General features: G+C 38.9%; 1 protein-coding gene across 2 annotated transcripts in view; it reads left to right on the top strand.

Moving 5' to 3' along the window:
- CIP2A (cellular inhibitor of PP2A) overlaps window positions 1–19,066 on the top strand; it is a 35,935-nt gene extending 16,869 nt beyond the window's left edge. For both annotated transcript variants that reach the window (XM_072136073.1, XM_072136074.1), the window contains 15 exons: window positions 5,596–5,741; window positions 5,873–5,948; window positions 7,208–7,435; window positions 9,744–9,903; window positions 11,081–11,222; window positions 11,518–11,617; window positions 11,924–12,042; window positions 12,135–12,321; window positions 12,589–12,663; window positions 13,445–13,555; window positions 13,710–13,906; window positions 15,984–16,097; window positions 16,668–16,750; window positions 16,942–17,081; window positions 18,097–19,066. In XM_072136073.1, coding sequence (XP_071992174.1) covers window positions 5,596–5,741; window positions 5,873–5,948; window positions 7,208–7,435; window positions 9,744–9,903; window positions 11,081–11,222; window positions 11,518–11,617; window positions 11,924–12,042; window positions 12,135–12,321; window positions 12,589–12,663; window positions 13,445–13,555; window positions 13,710–13,906; window positions 15,984–16,097; window positions 16,668–16,750; window positions 16,942–17,081; window positions 18,097–18,267 — 2,049 coding nt within the window. In that variant the 3' untranslated portion in view covers window positions 18,268–19,066. The remainder of the gene's footprint in view (window positions 1–5,595; window positions 5,742–5,872; window positions 5,949–7,207; window positions 7,436–9,743; window positions 9,904–11,080; window positions 11,223–11,517; window positions 11,618–11,923; window positions 12,043–12,134; window positions 12,322–12,588; window positions 12,664–13,444; window positions 13,556–13,709; window positions 13,907–15,983; window positions 16,098–16,667; window positions 16,751–16,941; window positions 17,082–18,096) is intronic.
- Window positions 19,067–19,262: the final 196 nt, after the last annotated feature.

Below are 19,262 nucleotides of genomic sequence, written 5' to 3' on the forward strand. Positions count from 1 at the left end.
CACTGCAGAAACTACAGCCACCAGCAGATCAACCAGAAATCAAATATATAGAACGCTACTGTAGGCTTCAAGAAGCTGTTTGTATTCTCCTATGGCTATTTTCTAGCCAAGTATCAAAGGAAGCACACTACTATGCCAGATGAGATGACACTGAGTTATTGCCTAATAGAAATCCAACCCCTACTGAATTTTGCCACTTCGGCCTTTGCTATGGATATGTGCGCCACTAAGCGCAGAACACAGCGGTCGCAAGTCTCACTACAAATTGCTCAGAATTGGCAAGTACATGCACTGCAGAAACTACAGCCACCAGCAGATCAACCAGAAATCAAATATATAGAACGCTACTGTAGGCTTCAAGAAGCTGTTTGTATTCTCCTATGGCTATTTTCTAGCCAAGTATCAAAGGAAGCACACTACTATGCCAGATGAGATGACACTGAGTTATTGCCTAATAGAAATCCAACCCCTACTGAATTTTGCCACTTCGGCCTTTGCTATGGATATGTGCGCCACTAAGCGCAGAACACAGCGGTCGCAAGTCTCACTACAAATTGCTCAGAATTGGCAAGTACATGCACTGCAGAAACTACAGCCACCAGCAGATCAACCAGAAATCAAATATATAGAACGCTACTGTAGGCTTCAAGAAGCTGTTTGTATTCTCCTATGGCTATTTTCTAGCCAAGTATCAAAGGAAGCACACTACTATGCCAGATGAGATGACACTGAGTTATTGCCTAATAGAAATCCAACCCCTACTGAATTTTCCCACTTCGGTCTTTGCTATGGATATGTGTGCCACTAAGAGCTAAACACAACGGTAGCAAGTCCCCCTGCTAATTCCTCACAAAATGGTAAAAGATGCAAATTAAAATAAAAAAAGTAGAACGTTATTGTAGCCCTAAGAAGGGCTGTTGGGTTCTTTGAGAATCACTCCTGCCTAACAGTAAGCTAATAGAACACCCTAACGCTTTCCCTGAGCAGCAGCAGCTCTCTCCCTAGCGGCATCCAGAGACAGAATGATCCGAGCAGTGCGGCCAGCGGCTAGTCTATCCCAGGGTCACCTGATCTGGCCAGCCAACCACTGCTATCGACGTGTAAGGGTACCACGTCATGCTGGGTGGAGTGCAGAGTCTCCTGGCTTGTGATTGGCTCTGTTTCTGGCCGCCAAAAAGCAAAACGGCGGGAGCTGCCATTTTCTCGAGCGGGCGAAGTATTCGTCCGAGTAACGAGCAGTTTCGAGTACCCTAATGCTCGACCGAGCATCAAGCTCGGACGAGCATGTTCGCTCATCTCTAATTATAACCCAATGGAGTATGTATCAATGTGTCGCATGTGTCAGACTATCTCCAGATTTATCACTTTGTTGTTGAATCATAAATCAGGAGCAGCATAAGATTATTGAATCCTACTTTGCCGCATCTATTAGTTGCTTTAGTTTGATGCAGCAACTTCCATTTTATTTGCTGCGCTGACTTTTTGTCGCAGGACCACAACTCTTTTTCAAACAAGTCAGAAGAGTGGCTAAAAATGCTATAAAAACTTTAATAAATGTGGCGTAGGATATTTCATACAGGTTTTTACCTTAGAATTCTGGCGCAGACAGCTTGATGCGTCTCTAGAAATGTTCCTCAAACAAATCTTACTCGGGGAATTACGCTGCCCCTTGCTCTCTTCAAGTAGTACAGACGTGTGCAGCTGTCTGCTTGATAAACAAAATGTGATTTAGTTATTTTTTTTCTAAACATTGATTTTTGGACTGTAGTTACACAATTCCATGCATTGCGGCTTGTGTTGCTTTATGTGTTGTGTGACTTCTGCAATAGCTCAAGGCACAGTAGTGTGTGATTGTATGGAGACTTTATATGAATACATGCACACTGAAGCCTGTGTTTCTTTTCATGTGGCAGCTTTTAAGCTCTATAGACTGTCACCCAGAAAAGCTGCTGCTGATAGCAGAGAAGTGTGTTATTCCTTGTGTCCTTGACCTTCACAAGATGCTCTGAAGTGTGTTGGCTGCAGACAGCTGTCCTGCCGAGATCAAGCACCTCTCCATTTTTGTTGAGAAGTTTAAAGCTTCTTCTAATAGAAGGAACAAATCGCCATTAATCAGTCCCTCACAGTAGTTTTTAGGAAATCTTGGAGTACTTTACAGTAGACTGTCCATGTAAGGCCGATCGTAACCTCTAGAAAAAAAAAGTTTATTCAAATATGTAAATTGGCCTGAGGAGCTCAGGCACATATCTCGCATGCGCAAGTGTATTACAAAGAGTGACAGGTTCTTTTGGATTTCGTGTTATAGAATAAGAAAAATTACACAGTCAACAATATTTAAAAGGTTTATTGTAATACAGAAAGTATATAAAGAGTTAAATATCAAATGTTATACTCACAACACTGTCAGCTTTCATTGATGAGCTCCAGCACACAAAATCTTCACGGGCTTATCAACTTACAACTCTGTCCAGCATCATTGATGACCTTCGGCAGATAGTGGTCTTCACGGACTATCACCAAGCAGTAGAATGACAGGTATTGACGGGTATCTTGAGGCGTCCCACAAGTACCCAATAAGTATAGCATCAGTCAATAGCTAGCTCTCAATTCTCTCAAATCCACCGCTAGGTGATAGTACAGAAGTTTTATACCCCATGTCTGCGTCACCAAACTATATGGAAAAACATGTGTATGCACATGTTTTTTTTTTTTTTTTCTCATTATTCTCCTAATGGTATAGTTTCCCATGAAAGTAGCCAATTTTCATTGGAAAGCATCCCAGGAGATGGACACATCCCAGCAGGTGTGTAATACCTAGCAGAGTGCCAAATGAGGATAAGAATATATCAAACTTAATGAGGATCAAAATGTTGATTTGGGCTTATTTATGGGTGAAATAAGGTAACATGAACTAACTTTTATCTCAAGAGCAGACATGTTGTATCTTCGACTTCATTTTGGTTTTTCATTACAGCGAGATTTGCAGACAGCTGGCTGACGTCACTGGCTGTTTGCGGAGACCAGGGAGGGATGGAGAAGTGAATAAGCAGGAGGTGCATATTTACTGAGTGGTGGAGCTATGAGGTGCTCAGGTGACGTGTGCCTCAGGCTAATTTAGATATTTGTATAAACTTTTTTTTTCGTAACACCACATTTTATCAGTTTGCTGCAAAGTTGCATGAAGGTTGTTGTGTATATTAATTATAAAGTTATTTTTGTGTACTTAGGGTGTGATTTCAGAAAAAATATTTTGACAAAATAGGAGCTTTTTATTTTGGGAGTATATATATAATATATATTATTTACACAATTTATGGTTTGCAACCAAATATTGCATGAATTGTGTTTTGGCTTTTTTGGGAGTGTAAATTCTTGCTAAATGTTGTGTATTGTGGTATAAATAAATCTTTATTTTTATTTAATGTAATTTTTTTTTTACAATTGGGCACTGCACCAGAATAATAATGGCATGCTCAAACCCCTTCTCAAATCCCCCTCAAACCCATTATTTTCAACAACCGTGGCGTCCGATACACTTTATGAAGCAGGCCCGGCTGTCTTTGCCACATTTAAAGAAAGCGTACTTGGAGATGCCAGTACCTACACACACACACACACACACACACACACACACACCTACACACACACACACACCTACACACACACACCTACACACACACACCTACACACACACACCTACACACACACACCTACACACACACACCTACACACACACACACACACCTACACACACACCCACACCTACACACACCCACACCTACACACACCCACACACACACCTACACACACACACACCTACACACACACACACCTACACACACACACACCTACACACACACACACCTACACACACACACACCTACACACACACACACCTACACACCTACACCTACCTACACACACACACCTACACCTACCTAGTTTTCCATATGCCCAACTCTCTTTTCCCACTTTCTCCTGACCTCCACCATTGGGTCCCCTAACACCTCATCCAGTAACACCCTTTACAAAAGAGATATTAGCCCCCTCATATGATTAGCAGGCACTACCCCATGTTTCACTTTAAAGGAAGAGAATGACACCTCCTCCAGGTCAAATTGAGCCTGTACAGCATGTCGAATCTGGGGGTACTGAAAAAAACATCGAACGGGGAAGCTCAAACTCATCTGCCCTATTAGTTTGTCTTTATTATTTTTACATCCCTATTTGTGTGAACCTGTTTTTTTATGTGAGTTTTAGTTACAAATTTGTGATTAGATGCATTTTTGTTTTAACTTATTTGTGTTTGTCACAAGGTTGCAGGAGGTAAACTGTTAATCAAGACTAATGCAATCGCCTGGTTGCTTTAAAAAAAAAATATATGGGATGTAGGGGTGCCTTTACTTTTTATCTGTTTTATCGCTGTATTGTGAAGGTTGTGCCTGTCTTAAAATTTCTAGCTGAAAAACAGATTTGAGTTATTTATTTATTTATTTTATATGAACACATGACTGAGGTATCTAATGAACTCTACATATGTTCATCTATTACATGTATGGGGTGTGCAACAAATAAATTTTTGTTTTGTGGCATATTGCAGTATGGCCAATGTTGTGGTGAGACAGCATCTTGGTGGAGTAATGTGTAATGATGGCGGCTATACACACATCGGTGTGTATACACACGCTTCTGTGCCAGTTTTCTGAGGGCTCATGGTAGTTGTGGTATCTTGTGGTGCCCATCTTGAAGATAACTCTGCCAAGTTTAGATTGCTTTTATGATCCACAAAATGTCATGGGCAAACTATTGAAGCTCCATTTTCTAATTAACGACAATGAATTTTGCTGTATCCGTTAATTTATTGCATTGCAGTGTTTTTTATCCGATGTTCATGTACCTGGAATAGCCATTTAAAGAGAACCTGTCACTTTTATAAAAAAAAAAACGTCCCTAGGAGCTGTTTACTAAAGTAAGCAGCTCCTAGTGCTACAACAGAAGCAGCGGCAGTGTTACACCGCTAGCATTATCAGAAACCTCTAATAACCCTGGCAGACACTGCATGTACACTAGAAACACCGAACTGCCCTGTAAGCGATCCGGCATATTCACGAGTGGCGGTCCGAGGCATTACCTCTCCCCTGGACCACCCCGCCCACTCCATAGGCTGACAGTGACTGCCGAGCATCATGCGGCAGTCACTGCCCCTAGCTCCGCCTGCTCATGAATACACCCGACCGCTTACAAGCGCAGTCCTGCATTTTCGGTGTAGATCGCGGCAGTGTTTGCTAGAGTTATCAGAGTGTAACACTGCTGCGTCTGTTATAGCACTAGGAGCTGCTTACTTCAGTAAGCAGCTCCTAGTGCTGTTTTTACAGGTGACAGGTCCTCTTTAAGGTAAAATGCTGGCTGTTCTTTGTGAGGGCGGAGCATAGAATCTGGAATACTCCCTTTTAAATAGAAAAATAAGAGCCATTTGTTTTGAGTGATCCGTTTTTTTATTTGTTTTATATATTTAAATAATATATTTTGTACATGGGGAACTGTATAACTTGCAGTAATTTTCACTTTCTGGCTAAATTGTCATTTTCTTTATAGCTTTTTCATTCCAGAAACATCCATCAAACTTTTCAGCTAATATTTAATATTCTTGTCAATGGGGATGGCACATTAACACGAAAATATTCTGTGGACCTTCTTATGGATTTGTTAAAAAATCCCAAAGTTGCAGATTATTTATCAAGGTAGGCTTTTATATTACTTTGTCAATTACATGTGTGTATATATCTCTCTCTATTGATAGATGTATGAGATAATTCAGAAGTGTTTTTACTTTTTTTGCATCCCTTAATTCATTTATTTTGTACTACCTTAGATATGAACATTTTAATTCATGCCTTATCCAAGTACTAGGCCTTCTTCATGGCAAAGATCCAGATTCAGCTTTTAAGGTATTTTTCGTCTTTTATATGATCTTTTATTTTATTTTTTACAGGATGTGTAGGATATTAATTTTCCCAATTTAAAATGAACCTGTCACCAGGAATGTGATTTTTAGCTTGTTGCCAGTTCCAATAGCCTATGTTGTGCTGATTTAAAAAATGCCTTTGTCAGTATTTTGAATCATTTTAGTAGTTTATATAAGTTTACTTACATTACCTGGCTCCCTGCCAGCAGCGTGTGGCAAGTCCCCAGTTGAAGGGGCGGCTACAGCCTGCGTGTGCCTGTTAGGGTTCCATCAATACCAGAAATTTTGAGTGCAATACCATGATACTTTTTTCTTTTCCTGAATGCATTGTATTATCTGGATTAAATTTTTAGGGTGCAGTCAGATTGGGCATTTGCATTGCGTTAATGTAATGCAATGTATGGGGGAGGGGCTCTGTCCAACTGCATATGTGTTTCCAATGAAACACATTCAATCAGTAACAATCAAGGTGAAGGTTGTCCTGGTAATGTTTAATATAAAATGTTTAATTTATTTTATGTCTTATATATTTTTATTCAATTTAACTGTATTACTTTGTGTGTTTACTAAAGTAAGCAGCTCCTAGTGATGAAACAAACGCAGAAGTGTTACACTGGTAGCTTTATCGGAAACCTCCGATAACGCTATCTAACACCGCTGCGGAGTACGCTGGAAACGCCGGACCACTCTCAAAGCGGTCGTGAGGGGGGCGGAATTCGGGGCAGTGACTGTCGCATGACGCACGGCAGTCCCTGCCGAGCTATGGAGCGAGTGGGGCGGTCCGTGGAAGAGGCAGCACCTATTCGGTGAAATACAGGTTTAACTGTATAAAACATATCACAAAAAGACTATAATTTCCATGTGAGGCATTTCAGGAAAATGTTACTGTATTTTTTGCACCGGATCTGCATAAGGTGCACCGGATCGGATTATAAGGCGCACCATCAATAAATTCCTGCTAAAACGCCTAGGTTCATATATAAGGTGCACGGGATTATAAGGATGAATGACCAGCAGGTGGCAGACCTGTGCACAGTTAAAGGCAGCTGTTGTCTGTAAATATGGTTTATATATAAGGCGCACCTATGATTTCTGAGAAATCAAAGGATTTTCTGTGCGCCTTATAGTCCGAAAAATACGGTACTTAAGAAGTAAAACAAATGTGGCCATTCTAAATTCATGTGTGTAAATATCTTCTGTATTAAATCCATTCCTAACTAATTGGAAATCTCTATTTTTCAGGTGTTAGAATTGTTGTTGGCCTTCTGCTCAGTCACCAGCTTACGTCATATGCTGCGCCAGGCTATACTAGAACAATCGAGTATACCTGCTACAGGGAATGGGAGGCTTGGGCCCCGTGCAAAATCTCCAGAACCAGCTGTGGCTCTTGTTCATTGGTCAAGCCAAGCACTGGAAGCCCCTCAGAACTGTGCAGTATTGTCACTAGAACTCTTCAAGGAAGTTTTTGCTGTAAATGTCTAACGTTCTTTCAATATTTAGCATAAACTTGATATGTTTTAAGTGTAAAGAATGTATATTATTTTAAAAGAGTTTTTCCTAGCAATACCTATTCTTTTGTAACAGGATATGCGATGAGTTGTTGAACAATGGGCATCCAATTCCTGGAGCCCCTGTTTTCATTAAAATGTTTTTGTTTTTGTTTTTTTTTATCTCCTGTTACTAAATTTGGAGGAGTAGGTTTGATGCCATGCTATGTAACAGAGACAAAATAGCAAGCAAACAAGGAACTCCTATCAATCTAATTTATTCCTTAAAGGAAACCTAGCACTTCTGAAGGTAGGTATGAGATGTAAACACCGGGCACCAGCTCAGGGTGAGCTTGTGCCGGAACTTAGCTATATTGCAGTTTAAACACATTTTGATTTACAGCCCCGAGGTAGCTACGGCGCTGGAAGCGCCGGAGGCGTCACGTGCGGACACGGCCGTGCGCAGCGCCGAAGCTACCTCGGGGCTGTAAATCAAAATGTGTTTAAACTGCGATATAGTGGTTTAAAACACTAGCTAAGTTAAGCTCCGGCACAAGCTCACCCTGAGCTGGTGCCCGGTGTTTACATCTCATACCTACCTTCAGAAGTGCTAGGTTTCCTTTAACCTAGTCCAATAAATGTGATAATTTTAAAGGGACTCTTGGCGAGTTTTTATTGAACTTTCATTATCAAAACAGGCGGTCCCTGGTTTATGTACAGGATAGGTTCTGTAGGTTTGTTAAGTTGAATTTGTATGTAAGTTGGAACTGTATACTTTATAATTGTAACGGAGACCAAAAAGAATTTGGCTGGGGTGACAAATGGATTTTAAAAATGTTGAGTTGTCATAAGAACCAGGATTAACAATAAATCTTAATTGCTGACACCTGTGATAACTATTAAAGCTGATCATTTTAGCCTAATGCTAAAGTACAGTAAATTACCAACATCCAGAAGTCCGTTTGTAACTAGGGGGTCGTCTGTAAGTCGGGTGTTCTTAAAGGGGTATTCCGGGAATATGAACGTCTGACACAAAAAACATGATGATATAAATAAATGAATACAACAATGTCATTTGTCACAAAACTGAGCTTAAATAGTTTGGTTTTATGATTTACAAAATTTATGGCCTCTCTAAAGTGGGTTGAGTTATCACTAAGATGGCTGCCACTGGAAACTACAAGTTCCATGATCCATTAGTTCTCAGTAACTCCTCCTCCCTCTTATGCTCTGCTCCCGGTGATGATATAACAGACTGTCTTGCTCTGTTACCATAGTAATGATGTGTAACTGTCATAACCAAATATTACCACAACACTGTCCATACTGGATGTACTGCAACCAACTACAGCCAAACGTAGTGGTGATCACATGACCTGCCCAGGCAGGTGCAGGACATGTGACCAGTGGCCATCTTCTGTCCTGTGTATGCTCCTTAACGGACTGATTAAAGGGACAGTAGCATTTTAATTCTTCATTACAGTCTATGTCACCAGCATTTTCTGCTAAGGGGAGCAAAATTTTAAATTACACATTAGCTTATATTTTGAGTGCCCTTTTGTATATGAATTATGCTTATTCCTGGAATACCCCTATAGTATATAGCCTTTTTTCCTGTAAAATTGTAAAGTAAGGGGTTAAAAATGATCCTTCTTGTGTAAACATCACTAGGGGATTAAAATTTGAGAATTTTCTTTAAAGGGCGCTGGAGACCTGGGTTTAAATCCCAGGGTCAACATCTGCAAAGAGTTTGTATGTTCTCTCCGTGTTTGCGTGGGTTTCTTCCAGGTCCTCCGGTTTCCTCCCACATTCAAAAACATAATGGTAGGCTGATTAGATTGTTAGCCCCATTAGGGACAGGGGCCGGTTTGGCAAGTTCTGTGCAGAGCTGGGTAATCTGTGTGCGCCATTTAAAGGAATTGCTATTATTATTACAATTTGCAGTGTGGTGAGACTTGGTGTGTGCACTGTGCCTTTGGCTATGAGGTAGCTACAATTTGTTCAGCTACTGTAGTTTGTGGCCCCCAAATATGGTATGTGTGTGAGGCCAAAGTCTGTTGAGGAATACTAGTTAAAAGGGTTTGGACCTACCAGTGAAGGACAGTTATCACAGTATGCACAGTCAATCTGATAGGAACAACTCCCTGACATTGTCTAAGCATAGACCTAAATTGAAAATTATTAAAAAAAAATTTCACACAAAAACATAGTTTGCATCTTTATGCCACCTCAGTACCTTCAAATATTTTTTAAAATTTTTAATTTATAATTTTTCTCCTGTCTGCCTTTAGGATGCTATTGACACTGGTGCCAGCCAACCTGCAGAAAGGTTTGTGGACCTTCTCTTGCCAGTTATTCTTGAGCAACTGCATGTGCCTGATTCTTCCTTGGATGAACTATTGACAAAAAAGAAATGTGAAAGAATGGCAAAATCAATGGAAGTATTAATCAATATCCTTTATCAAGCATTTTGTTAAAGTTAATGTAAATACAAATGACTACATAATTTACAACAAAAATAGTTTGATTTTGGTTTTAAAACTAAATGCAGACATGGATACAAAAATAGTTAAGCAAACTAAAATGGATTTCTTATACAGGCAGTCCCCAGGTTACATACAAGATAGGGTCTGTAGGTTTGTTCTGAAGTTGAATTTGTATGTAAGTCAGAACAGTATACTTTATCATTGTAACCTCCAGCCAAATTTTTTTGGGTCTCTGTGACAATTGGATTTTAAAAATGTTGGATTGTCATAAGAACCAGGATTAACAATAAAGCTTCATTGTAGACACCAGTGATAAGTGTTACAGCTGATCATTGTAGCCTAAGGCCAAAGTATAGTAAATTGCCAACATCCAGAGGTCCGTTTGTAACTATGGGTCGTATGTAAGTCAGGTGTTCTTAAGTAGGGGACCGCCTGTAGTTTGGAATTTTATTAGGTTAAAATTTTACAGGTTAAGTCAAAATGTATTATTTTACAAAATGTTTAACATACACTTAGGGGGCACCTAATTTTGATATTGGTATTTTGATTAAAGGGTTTGGCCACTCTTTTACTTTAATTGCCCATGTGCTTTACTGCCCTAATAATACTTACTTTAGTGCTGTTTGTAAACTGTGAATTTGTTACATGTTACTGATCCTGCCACCCCCTCCGCCTGTGTCTGCCAGTGAAATGGACTGCGAGAAAGGGGCACAGTGGGTGATGCCACTAGGGCGGACTGAATGAGTGAGAAACAACAAGTTGTATATCTATGCAGAGGGCAGCATGGTTATAAACAGGAAAGGCTGAAGCTTTCAAAGGGCGCAATGGTACAGGTACTTATACATGCATATATATGTCTAATGGAACAGATTTATTTAAAACTGGCCAACCCCTTTAATTTCCATTTTTTGTTGCAATATGGGTTTGGATTGGCTTATCCTGTCCTATAGGTGTATTTATCCATTGTTCCCATTGTTCAGACCAGCTGGGCTAGCATTCAGTCAAAATATACTTTGTGGTTCCCTCCTCCTTTTTTGTCTTGTTAGTTTTAAACACATATGAAAAATCATGCTTATTTATGCTTACTGAATGTTATGTGATTTAAATCTTTTATCATTATATATCTCCTTAACCTTGCTTACCGATTTGTGCTGATGACTCATTAAAATCCCGTGTCGCTATGAAACTCGCTGTCAACCGATGTATTGCTCTTGTTGATTATCAGTTTACATTCAGTGCTGCGGATTCCACCTTCGGTGCCAAAATGATGGATCCAGAACTCTTGTAAGTTCTATGGTTTTTCCTATCCATACATGTTTTTACTTCAATAGGAGCCTTCACCGCCACTTCTGGCTCCATTCATTGTGTAGCTGTGTGTCTAGCTGCCCTATAAAGGGCTCATGGATGAGGTTGCAAAGTTAAACACACATTAGAACCATATGTTTGACCTACACTATGAATGTTAAGCCTGAAAAACTCCTTTCATTTTTATTACAGACATTACCTGTGCACATGATTCAGATATGTGAATAGGATTTCGTGTGTGTGTTTTATTTTAATGTGTGTCTTTTGTACCAAGGAATATTTCCTCAGATGTTATCCTGAAGACCTTGGATGTTATGAGCAGGTTAAAACATTTGGTTGCAAACATGGAAGCTGCCTTTTATAAGATATTACAGGTATGTATCATGAGATGATTGTTTTGTAGCTGTTTCCAGTGTAGGTGAAGTATAAAGATTGGCATATTGCTCCTTCTGTGGAGCAGTGCTGTATTCCCCAACACAGTACACAACTTATGGCAAAATAAACAAGACTCGCCCTATTATGCAGCCATTTAGAAAGCGGTTTTTATATTTTTATATATTCCAGTATGTTACTGCCCCTTTGTTACATGTTTCAAATTAAAGCCTTTCAATGGACCAGTTTAGTAAATGAATGATGAACACATACAAGTATACGCACAAATATGTTGCATTTTCCTACAGGACCAACGTTTGATCGCATCACTGTCTTTTGCATTAACGTCTGATAACAGGGAGAGAGTCCAAGCTGGCCTTCGAATATTGTTTGAAGCTGCACCACTCCCAGACTTCCCAGCTTATGTGTGAGTAAAAAGTATATAGGATAAAACGGAAAAAAAAATTGAATTAGAATAGTTCATGATCTAATGGTCAATGTTTTTAACTTTATTTTTAGGCTTGGGGAAAGTATTGCTGCTAATAATGCATACACAAGGCAAGAAACCGAGCATCCATCAAAGAGATTTGGTTTGCATGTTCCTGCTAACAATTTCAAACCACCACAGACACCTAAAATTCACAGTATGGATATGTCGTCCTCAAATATCCAAGACCTTATTCAAAAGCTGCAGTCGGGGATGGAGGTAAAGTTCCATAACCTACTGCAAATAATGTTCATACCATAATAGGTTTTAACAACGGAACATGTTTGTATATAACAAACCATATACAGTTATTATGACAACAAAACAGGGGAAGTAACTGGTAATTCCTTGGGCCAAGTACCAATTCTTTATCATAAAATGGCACCTTATGCAGATAAAGGCGTATCCATAAGGGTATAAATGTTGTCAATACTATATGTTTATGCATTGCAAATATCAACTCTACTTTGTGATTTGTGTTTGCAGTTGAAGGAGCAAGTGAACGATGTTCGGATTTCAGATATCATGGATGTCTATGAACAAAAACTCTGTGCACTGGCTGTGAGTACTGAGATTTTATCCCCATTTGTCAGAGGAAACTAGTAGTTTATCTGACCTACCTATATGTCAGCAATGGCGAACATATGGCACAGGTGCCAGAGGTGGCACACGGAGCCCTCTCTGTGGGCACTCAAGCCACCGACCCGGCACAGAGCTCACCAGACAAGACTTGAAGAATCTTTTCAGTTTCACAAAACTCAGGATATACCCTCAATGGCATATATAAAGAAACACATTTGTGACTGCAGGAAGAGTGAGAACATGTGGAAAGAATGGATTATATTTGGAGCTCCTACTGTCTGATGAGAAACTACAACAATAGTCCAAATTTGCCCTTCATCTTTCAACTGTATTGGTGTCCTCAAGAGGCCAATATGATATAAATTTGTGACAGAACAGGGAGCAAAATCGAAATGAGTGATCCCACGTTCTTTTGCAGGGCACAGATTTGGCTGTCTGACCTTCACATTTTGCCGGAGTAGCGGCCGAACAGCAATCCAGCAAATTGAAGCTCCTAGCTTCAGTTATGATTGGCCAGGGAACTCCCATATTTGTTAGGAGCCTGAATTGGATGGATTTCAGGTTCGGCAACCAATCCGGCAATACATCTGGCTCAGGTGGCCAAACCCAAACAGGAAGGTCGAGTCCGCTCATCTTTAGTACCAATAACTTACCACTTAAATTGCTGTTTTGGCACTTGGCAATGAATAAATGGGTCTTGCTTGTAGTTTGGGCACTCATTCTCTAAAACGTTCGCCATCACTGCTCTATGTTTTTACAGTCTAAAGAAAGTCGGCTACAGGATCTTTTAGAAGCAAAGACCTTAGCTCTTGCCCAAGCAGATCGACTTATTTCACAATACCAATGTCAGCGAGCACAAGCTGAAGCAGAGGTGAGACTGCAATGTTACTAAACTTCATCCCTCTCAGTATATTCATACCTCCACCTGTTTTCCTACCACAGTACAGTGTTAATATAACTTCTAATCTCTAGAACTACATAAATGTTATTAAGATTCTACCGCAAGTATTGTTTTCATGTTGCAGGCAAGAAAATTGGCAGCACTCCTTAAGGAGACCGAAAGGAAGAATGAGGAACTGAGTTTGCTTCTAAAGTCTCAACAACTAGAGTCGGAACGAGCAAAGAGTGATATTGAGCAGTTATTCCAGCACAGTAAGAAGCTACAAGTTGTAGCTGAAGAGCATGAAAAACTGAAAGTCTCTTATGCAGATCACATATTAAAGTAAGGACTCTTTTGCTTAAATGTCATTCAGTTTTTGCTATTTTTATATTGTTTCATACATAATATTGCAGCGTTAATTTTTTTTTTTAATCTAACAAACCTGTATTGAACTTGCTTTTGTTATTACTAGAAATGAACAGATTTTAACCCCTTAAGGACCAGGCCCTTTTTTGTTTTTGCGTTTTTATTTTTCACTCCCCACCTTCAAAAATCTATAACTTCTTTATTTTTCCATGTACAGAGCTGTGTGATGGCTTATTTTCTGCGTAACAAATTGCACTTCGTAGTGATGGTATTAAATATTCCATGCCGTGTACTGGGAAGCGGGAAAAAAATTCTAAATGCAGTGAAAATGATGAAAAAACACATTTGCGCCATTTCTTGTGGGCTTGGTTTTTACAGCTTTCACTGTGCACCCCAAATGACATGTCTATTTCATTCATTGGGTCAATACGATCACGGGGATACCAAATTTGTATAGGTTTTATAATGTTTTCATACATTTACAAAAATTAAAACCTCCTGTACAGAAAAAAAATTCTTCATTTTGCCGTGTTCTTGCGCTAATAACTTTTTCATACTTTGGTGTATGGAGCTGTGGGTGGTGTCATTTTTTGCGACTTCTGATGACGTTTTCAAAGCTTCTATTTTTAGGACTGTTCGACATTTTGATCACTTTTTATAGAATTTTTTTCTATTTTTCAAAATGGCAAAAAAATGCCATTTGCGACTTCGGGCGCTATTTTCCGCTACGGGGTTTAACGCAGTGAAAAACGGTTATTATATTTTGATAGATCGGGCATTTTCCGACACGGCGATACCTATTGTGTTTATGATTTTTACTGTTTATTTATATTTATAAAAGTTCTAGGGAAAGGGGGGTGATTTGAATTTTTATGTTTTTTTTAATATAATTTTTTTTTTTTTACTTTTTTTTTTATTTATTTTTTTTACTATTTTACAGACTCCCTAGGGTACTTTAACCCTAGGTTGTCTGATTGATCCTACCATATACTGCCATACTACAGTATGGCAGTATATGGGGATTTTGCATACCATCTATTATAATGTGCAGATCGCACATTATAATAGCCTCGATCATGACAGCCTGGGATCTTTGTGTGATCCCAGGCTGTCATGGCAACGGATCGCCGCTCCCCGGTGACGTCACGGGGAGTGACGATCGGAGCCAAGATGGCGGCGCCCACGCGCCGCCGGCTCTTTAATGCCGCCGGCAGCTTTGCCGGCGGCAATCAAAGGGTTAACACCCGCGATCGGTGCAAGCACCGATCGCGGGTGTTAGCGACGGGCGTTTGCTTCATTATGAAGCAAATGCCCGGTGAGTATGAAGAGGGCTCAGCCTGTGAGCCCTCTTCATACTCCCCCATGCGCAGTAAGACGTAAGGGTACGTCTTATTGCGCTATGGGGTTAAAGAAGATAAGTTAAAAACTTGGGCTATCTTCTATCCACAGTAGGGTCAGTGAGGATCTGGCTGCTAGCACACCAATGACCAGGCATGGCAAGCATGTGTGCTGGAACTACGTTAAATACTATGGGAGTGTCAGAGTGATACACTCAAGAGATTTCTATCTGCAGAATTCTGTAAATGAAAGTGCTACAGATAGCTGAGCGCTATGCATGTCTATTTTTACCATTCCTTATTTTTACATGATCCCTGAGTCACTGCGGGTTCCAATATAGTGATCGTGGGGGTCCCAGCAAACAGGACCTTGTTTTCTCCTATCCTGTGGATCCTCTTTTTCAAAACTCTGCAAAGTGTTTTTCCTTTGTTGTTGCTCACAGTAATTCCAGGGATAGAGGAACAGGTGATTATTACCATTACACTTTAAGTCTTGTCCCTGTTAACATAAAAAGGAATGGTAACATCCAGTCTTTTCAAATATTTAAGGAGGGAAGAGAGAAGTGCATGTCATAATGTTATAAGAAAAAAAGTCTCCCAAATTGCAGAATTCATGCAGAAATATTTTCCTTAAACTGTTGTCAGTAGAAAACACAGGCCACAGGACCAATTTTAATTTTTTTTTATGTGCAAATAAATGTCATGTGTTTTTCTAGATCTGAACTCTGTGAAAAGCAGTACAAGGAGCTACAGAATTCTTATAATGTATTAAGTAAGCAAGCGGAAACCATGAAAAAACTGAACGATTCCCTAAAGCTACAAAATGAGAAGTACGTGTAACAGGTTATATATCTCTCTTAAACCCTTTCCCTGCCAAGGTCATCTCTCACACGTCCTCAGACAGAGGTGCCACCCTGTGAGATTCCTGGAGCCTTTGGATTTCTGACACCTAGAATCTCCTCTAGGAATTTGGAGATATTCCCTTTTTCAAAGTGACAATTTATTATTTCTTTATTTTTCACTCCCTACTGCCTAAGATGTTAGGTGTCAGTGATCCAAAGTTATACTGCTCTGAAGTTTTCACCCATCCAGCTTGTTAGCCAGCAGACAGAATGACGGAGGTTAGGTGCACAGAGGAGCTTCTTACCGATAAAGTAAATATTTACTTTATCTGTAGCTAAAGGTCTTTTAGGAGCTTCTTTACATAGCTAATAGACATGCAATTCTCCAAGACTACCCATTGAGAATGGATATTCACCTTCTCTTATAATATTAGAATCTTAATTCTATGTTCTAGTGACCAGTCTATTCTAATGGGTTAAATCTATTGTATTCTTACACATAAATGTAAATATAGCAATCTGTTTTTATCATTTTGTTCATCTTAAAATGTATTACAGAACCCTGGCACAATTAGAAGACATTGAAAGTCAAAGGAAAGAACTGTCTAAACAGCTTCAAGACAGGGAGAGCAAAATTTTGAGTAAGTGTATCTGTATAACACGTCTAATTAAAATAGGGGGTCTTACAATGGACATATTAGGGGTGATGAATATGTAAATGTTGGGACTCCCAATGATCAGTAGGGAGTGGCTCCATTCAGACTACCATCACTACTGTTGTCATGTGATCCTGTATGTATCCATCATGATATACTTTGTTCATAATGAATAGATTTGCAACAGAAAGTGAAGGGCTTAGAGGAAAAAGTTAAAACAAAGCAAAAAGAGAAAGAAGATATGGAAGAGAATATTGATATCCTCCGGAAGGAATTAAGTAAAACTGAGCAAGCAAGAAAGGAACTGAGCATTAGGGTAAGACATGCTTTTTCCCCTGACTGCTTACGAAGAATTTGCCAAAAATGAAAACTATAATTACATAGTAAGGTGTTTTGCCATAGCCAAAGGGACTTGCCAGTGATCATCTTCTATTGTTGTAATTTCCCCTCCATTATATCATCATTTTAAGCACTTGGAATCCTTATCTTATTTATGTATTACCATTATCTGTGTAGTGGCTGAACCAAGTCACTTTAGCTTACATTCCATTAAACTGAAGATGAGAGAATCTGCAGTAGCCTGTTTTGTCCACCACACTGAGAATAGAGATGTCTGATCAGTATTCTATTAAGGGGGTGGCCACTTTACCTCATGTTTTTGTAATGTGTGTGTAAGTGTGGGGGGCAGGAGGCAGGATATTAGGTAATTTACCAATATACATCTATTAAAAGTTCTTCTCCACTTTCTTGGTATGTAAAGTGAAGTCTCCTGTCTTTTACCTCATCAGCCAGACATTCATGTCCATAACATGGCTGCAGATGGAGGGTCATTTGATCTCTATCTATACATGAACCAGGGCAGGGAGATTGTTCATGTGGTCTTTTTATGTCAGGAATGTCTGGCTGATGAGGTAAAAGACAGGAGGCTTCACTTTACATATCAAGAGAGTCGTGCAGATCTATTAGTTGTATATTGATAAATTACCTAATTTCCTGTTCCCACACTAACACACGTTACAAAAACATGGGGTAAAGTGGCCAAACCCTTTAACTGTCTATTAACAGCTGGTATCACTTAATCTGTATGGGTGCTTATGTTGATGCCCCATCTATCAGACAGGATCTAGTCCTTTAATATTTTAGTCTGTAAAACTACTTTTAGTGAATGCTTTTTACTTTGTTTTACATTAATTGTATGTGTTATATTAAGATAATGCATAACTGGCTCATAATAAAACTCTGTCCACATTGTTTTGCTGCTTTTCTATTTGTGTTATCTATATATAATCCTATAATGTTGACTTGTGTGTTTTGATGTCTGTCTACTACAGGCTTCCTCACTAGAAGTCCAAAAGACTCAGCTGGAAACCCGTTTGGAAGAAAGAGAAGCAATCGTGAAATCACAACAAGAAGAGCTGAATAAACATTCACATATGATAGCCATGATACACAGCCTAAGCGGCGGCAAACTCAATACAGAGAATGTAAACCTCAGCCTTTAGTAAAATTGCTATATTGTACTGGTATACAGCAAGCTCATAACATCACACAGAAGAATGCTAATGCCAGGCAGCAACTTTTTTAATGAAATACAATTCATGAAAACTATTCTTTTTATGGTTTTACAATACAGTGCAAAGATAAAATTTCAATATCCTGTATAAAATGTACAGTTTATAAAGTGCAATTGTGTGGCTTTTTCTTTTTTTTTCGATATTTCATTCTAGTATAGTATATACTTGGCTTAAATAGGATTTTATGCAAATTAAATGTAAGCATTGCACATTAACAATGAATCTCTACTATTTTCACCCTCTTTGTGTGAAATTGAACAGTGTAACTTCCTAAGTACATCCATGTATTGATGTCTTTTATTTTCTATTGATTCTTTACATGTAGATGCTGGGATTTGCAGCCAATTAAAATTATTTCAATTGCTTCTTAAAAACAGATGACAAACGATCACTTTAACCAGTAACTTGCAACTGTACTCAACTTATAAATGGAAAAGACTGAATTAAGTTAAGATACATTACTCTTTGTAGGAGTCCTGTGTGCACTTTTAGCAAAAAGAATATCAATTCAATTTTAGTATATTTATTTAAGCTTAAGATATGTATAATGGGCAAACTATAATACTGTATATGTGATTTCACATGGACTCTGCACAGCACTACAGAGCTCTCATTGGCTATTTTAGAAATATATGTAGAGTACATTAATGTGTCTTTTATTGCACTGTAAAACAAAGTAGACTAGTTATTGTATATATGTCTGAAAATATTAAATACGAAAGTAGTACAGCAAGACTATTGTTTTTCTTCCAACTGGTGTTCTCCAGTTAGAAAAATCTAGAAACAATGCTACACAGTAATAAATGAAAAGTGGGAAGTGGTTTGTATAGTGGGTTTATATTTTAAGGTTGTCTTGTACTATGTTGGGCCATGTCCATTTTGCTGTATAATTTGAAAACTTTAATAAATCATGGAAAATAGCA

This window comes from Engystomops pustulosus, chromosome 2, assembly GCF_040894005.1.
Source record: "Engystomops pustulosus chromosome 2, aEngPut4.maternal, whole genome shotgun sequence".
NCBI lineage: Eukaryota > Metazoa > Chordata > Amphibia > Anura > Leptodactylidae > Engystomops > Engystomops pustulosus.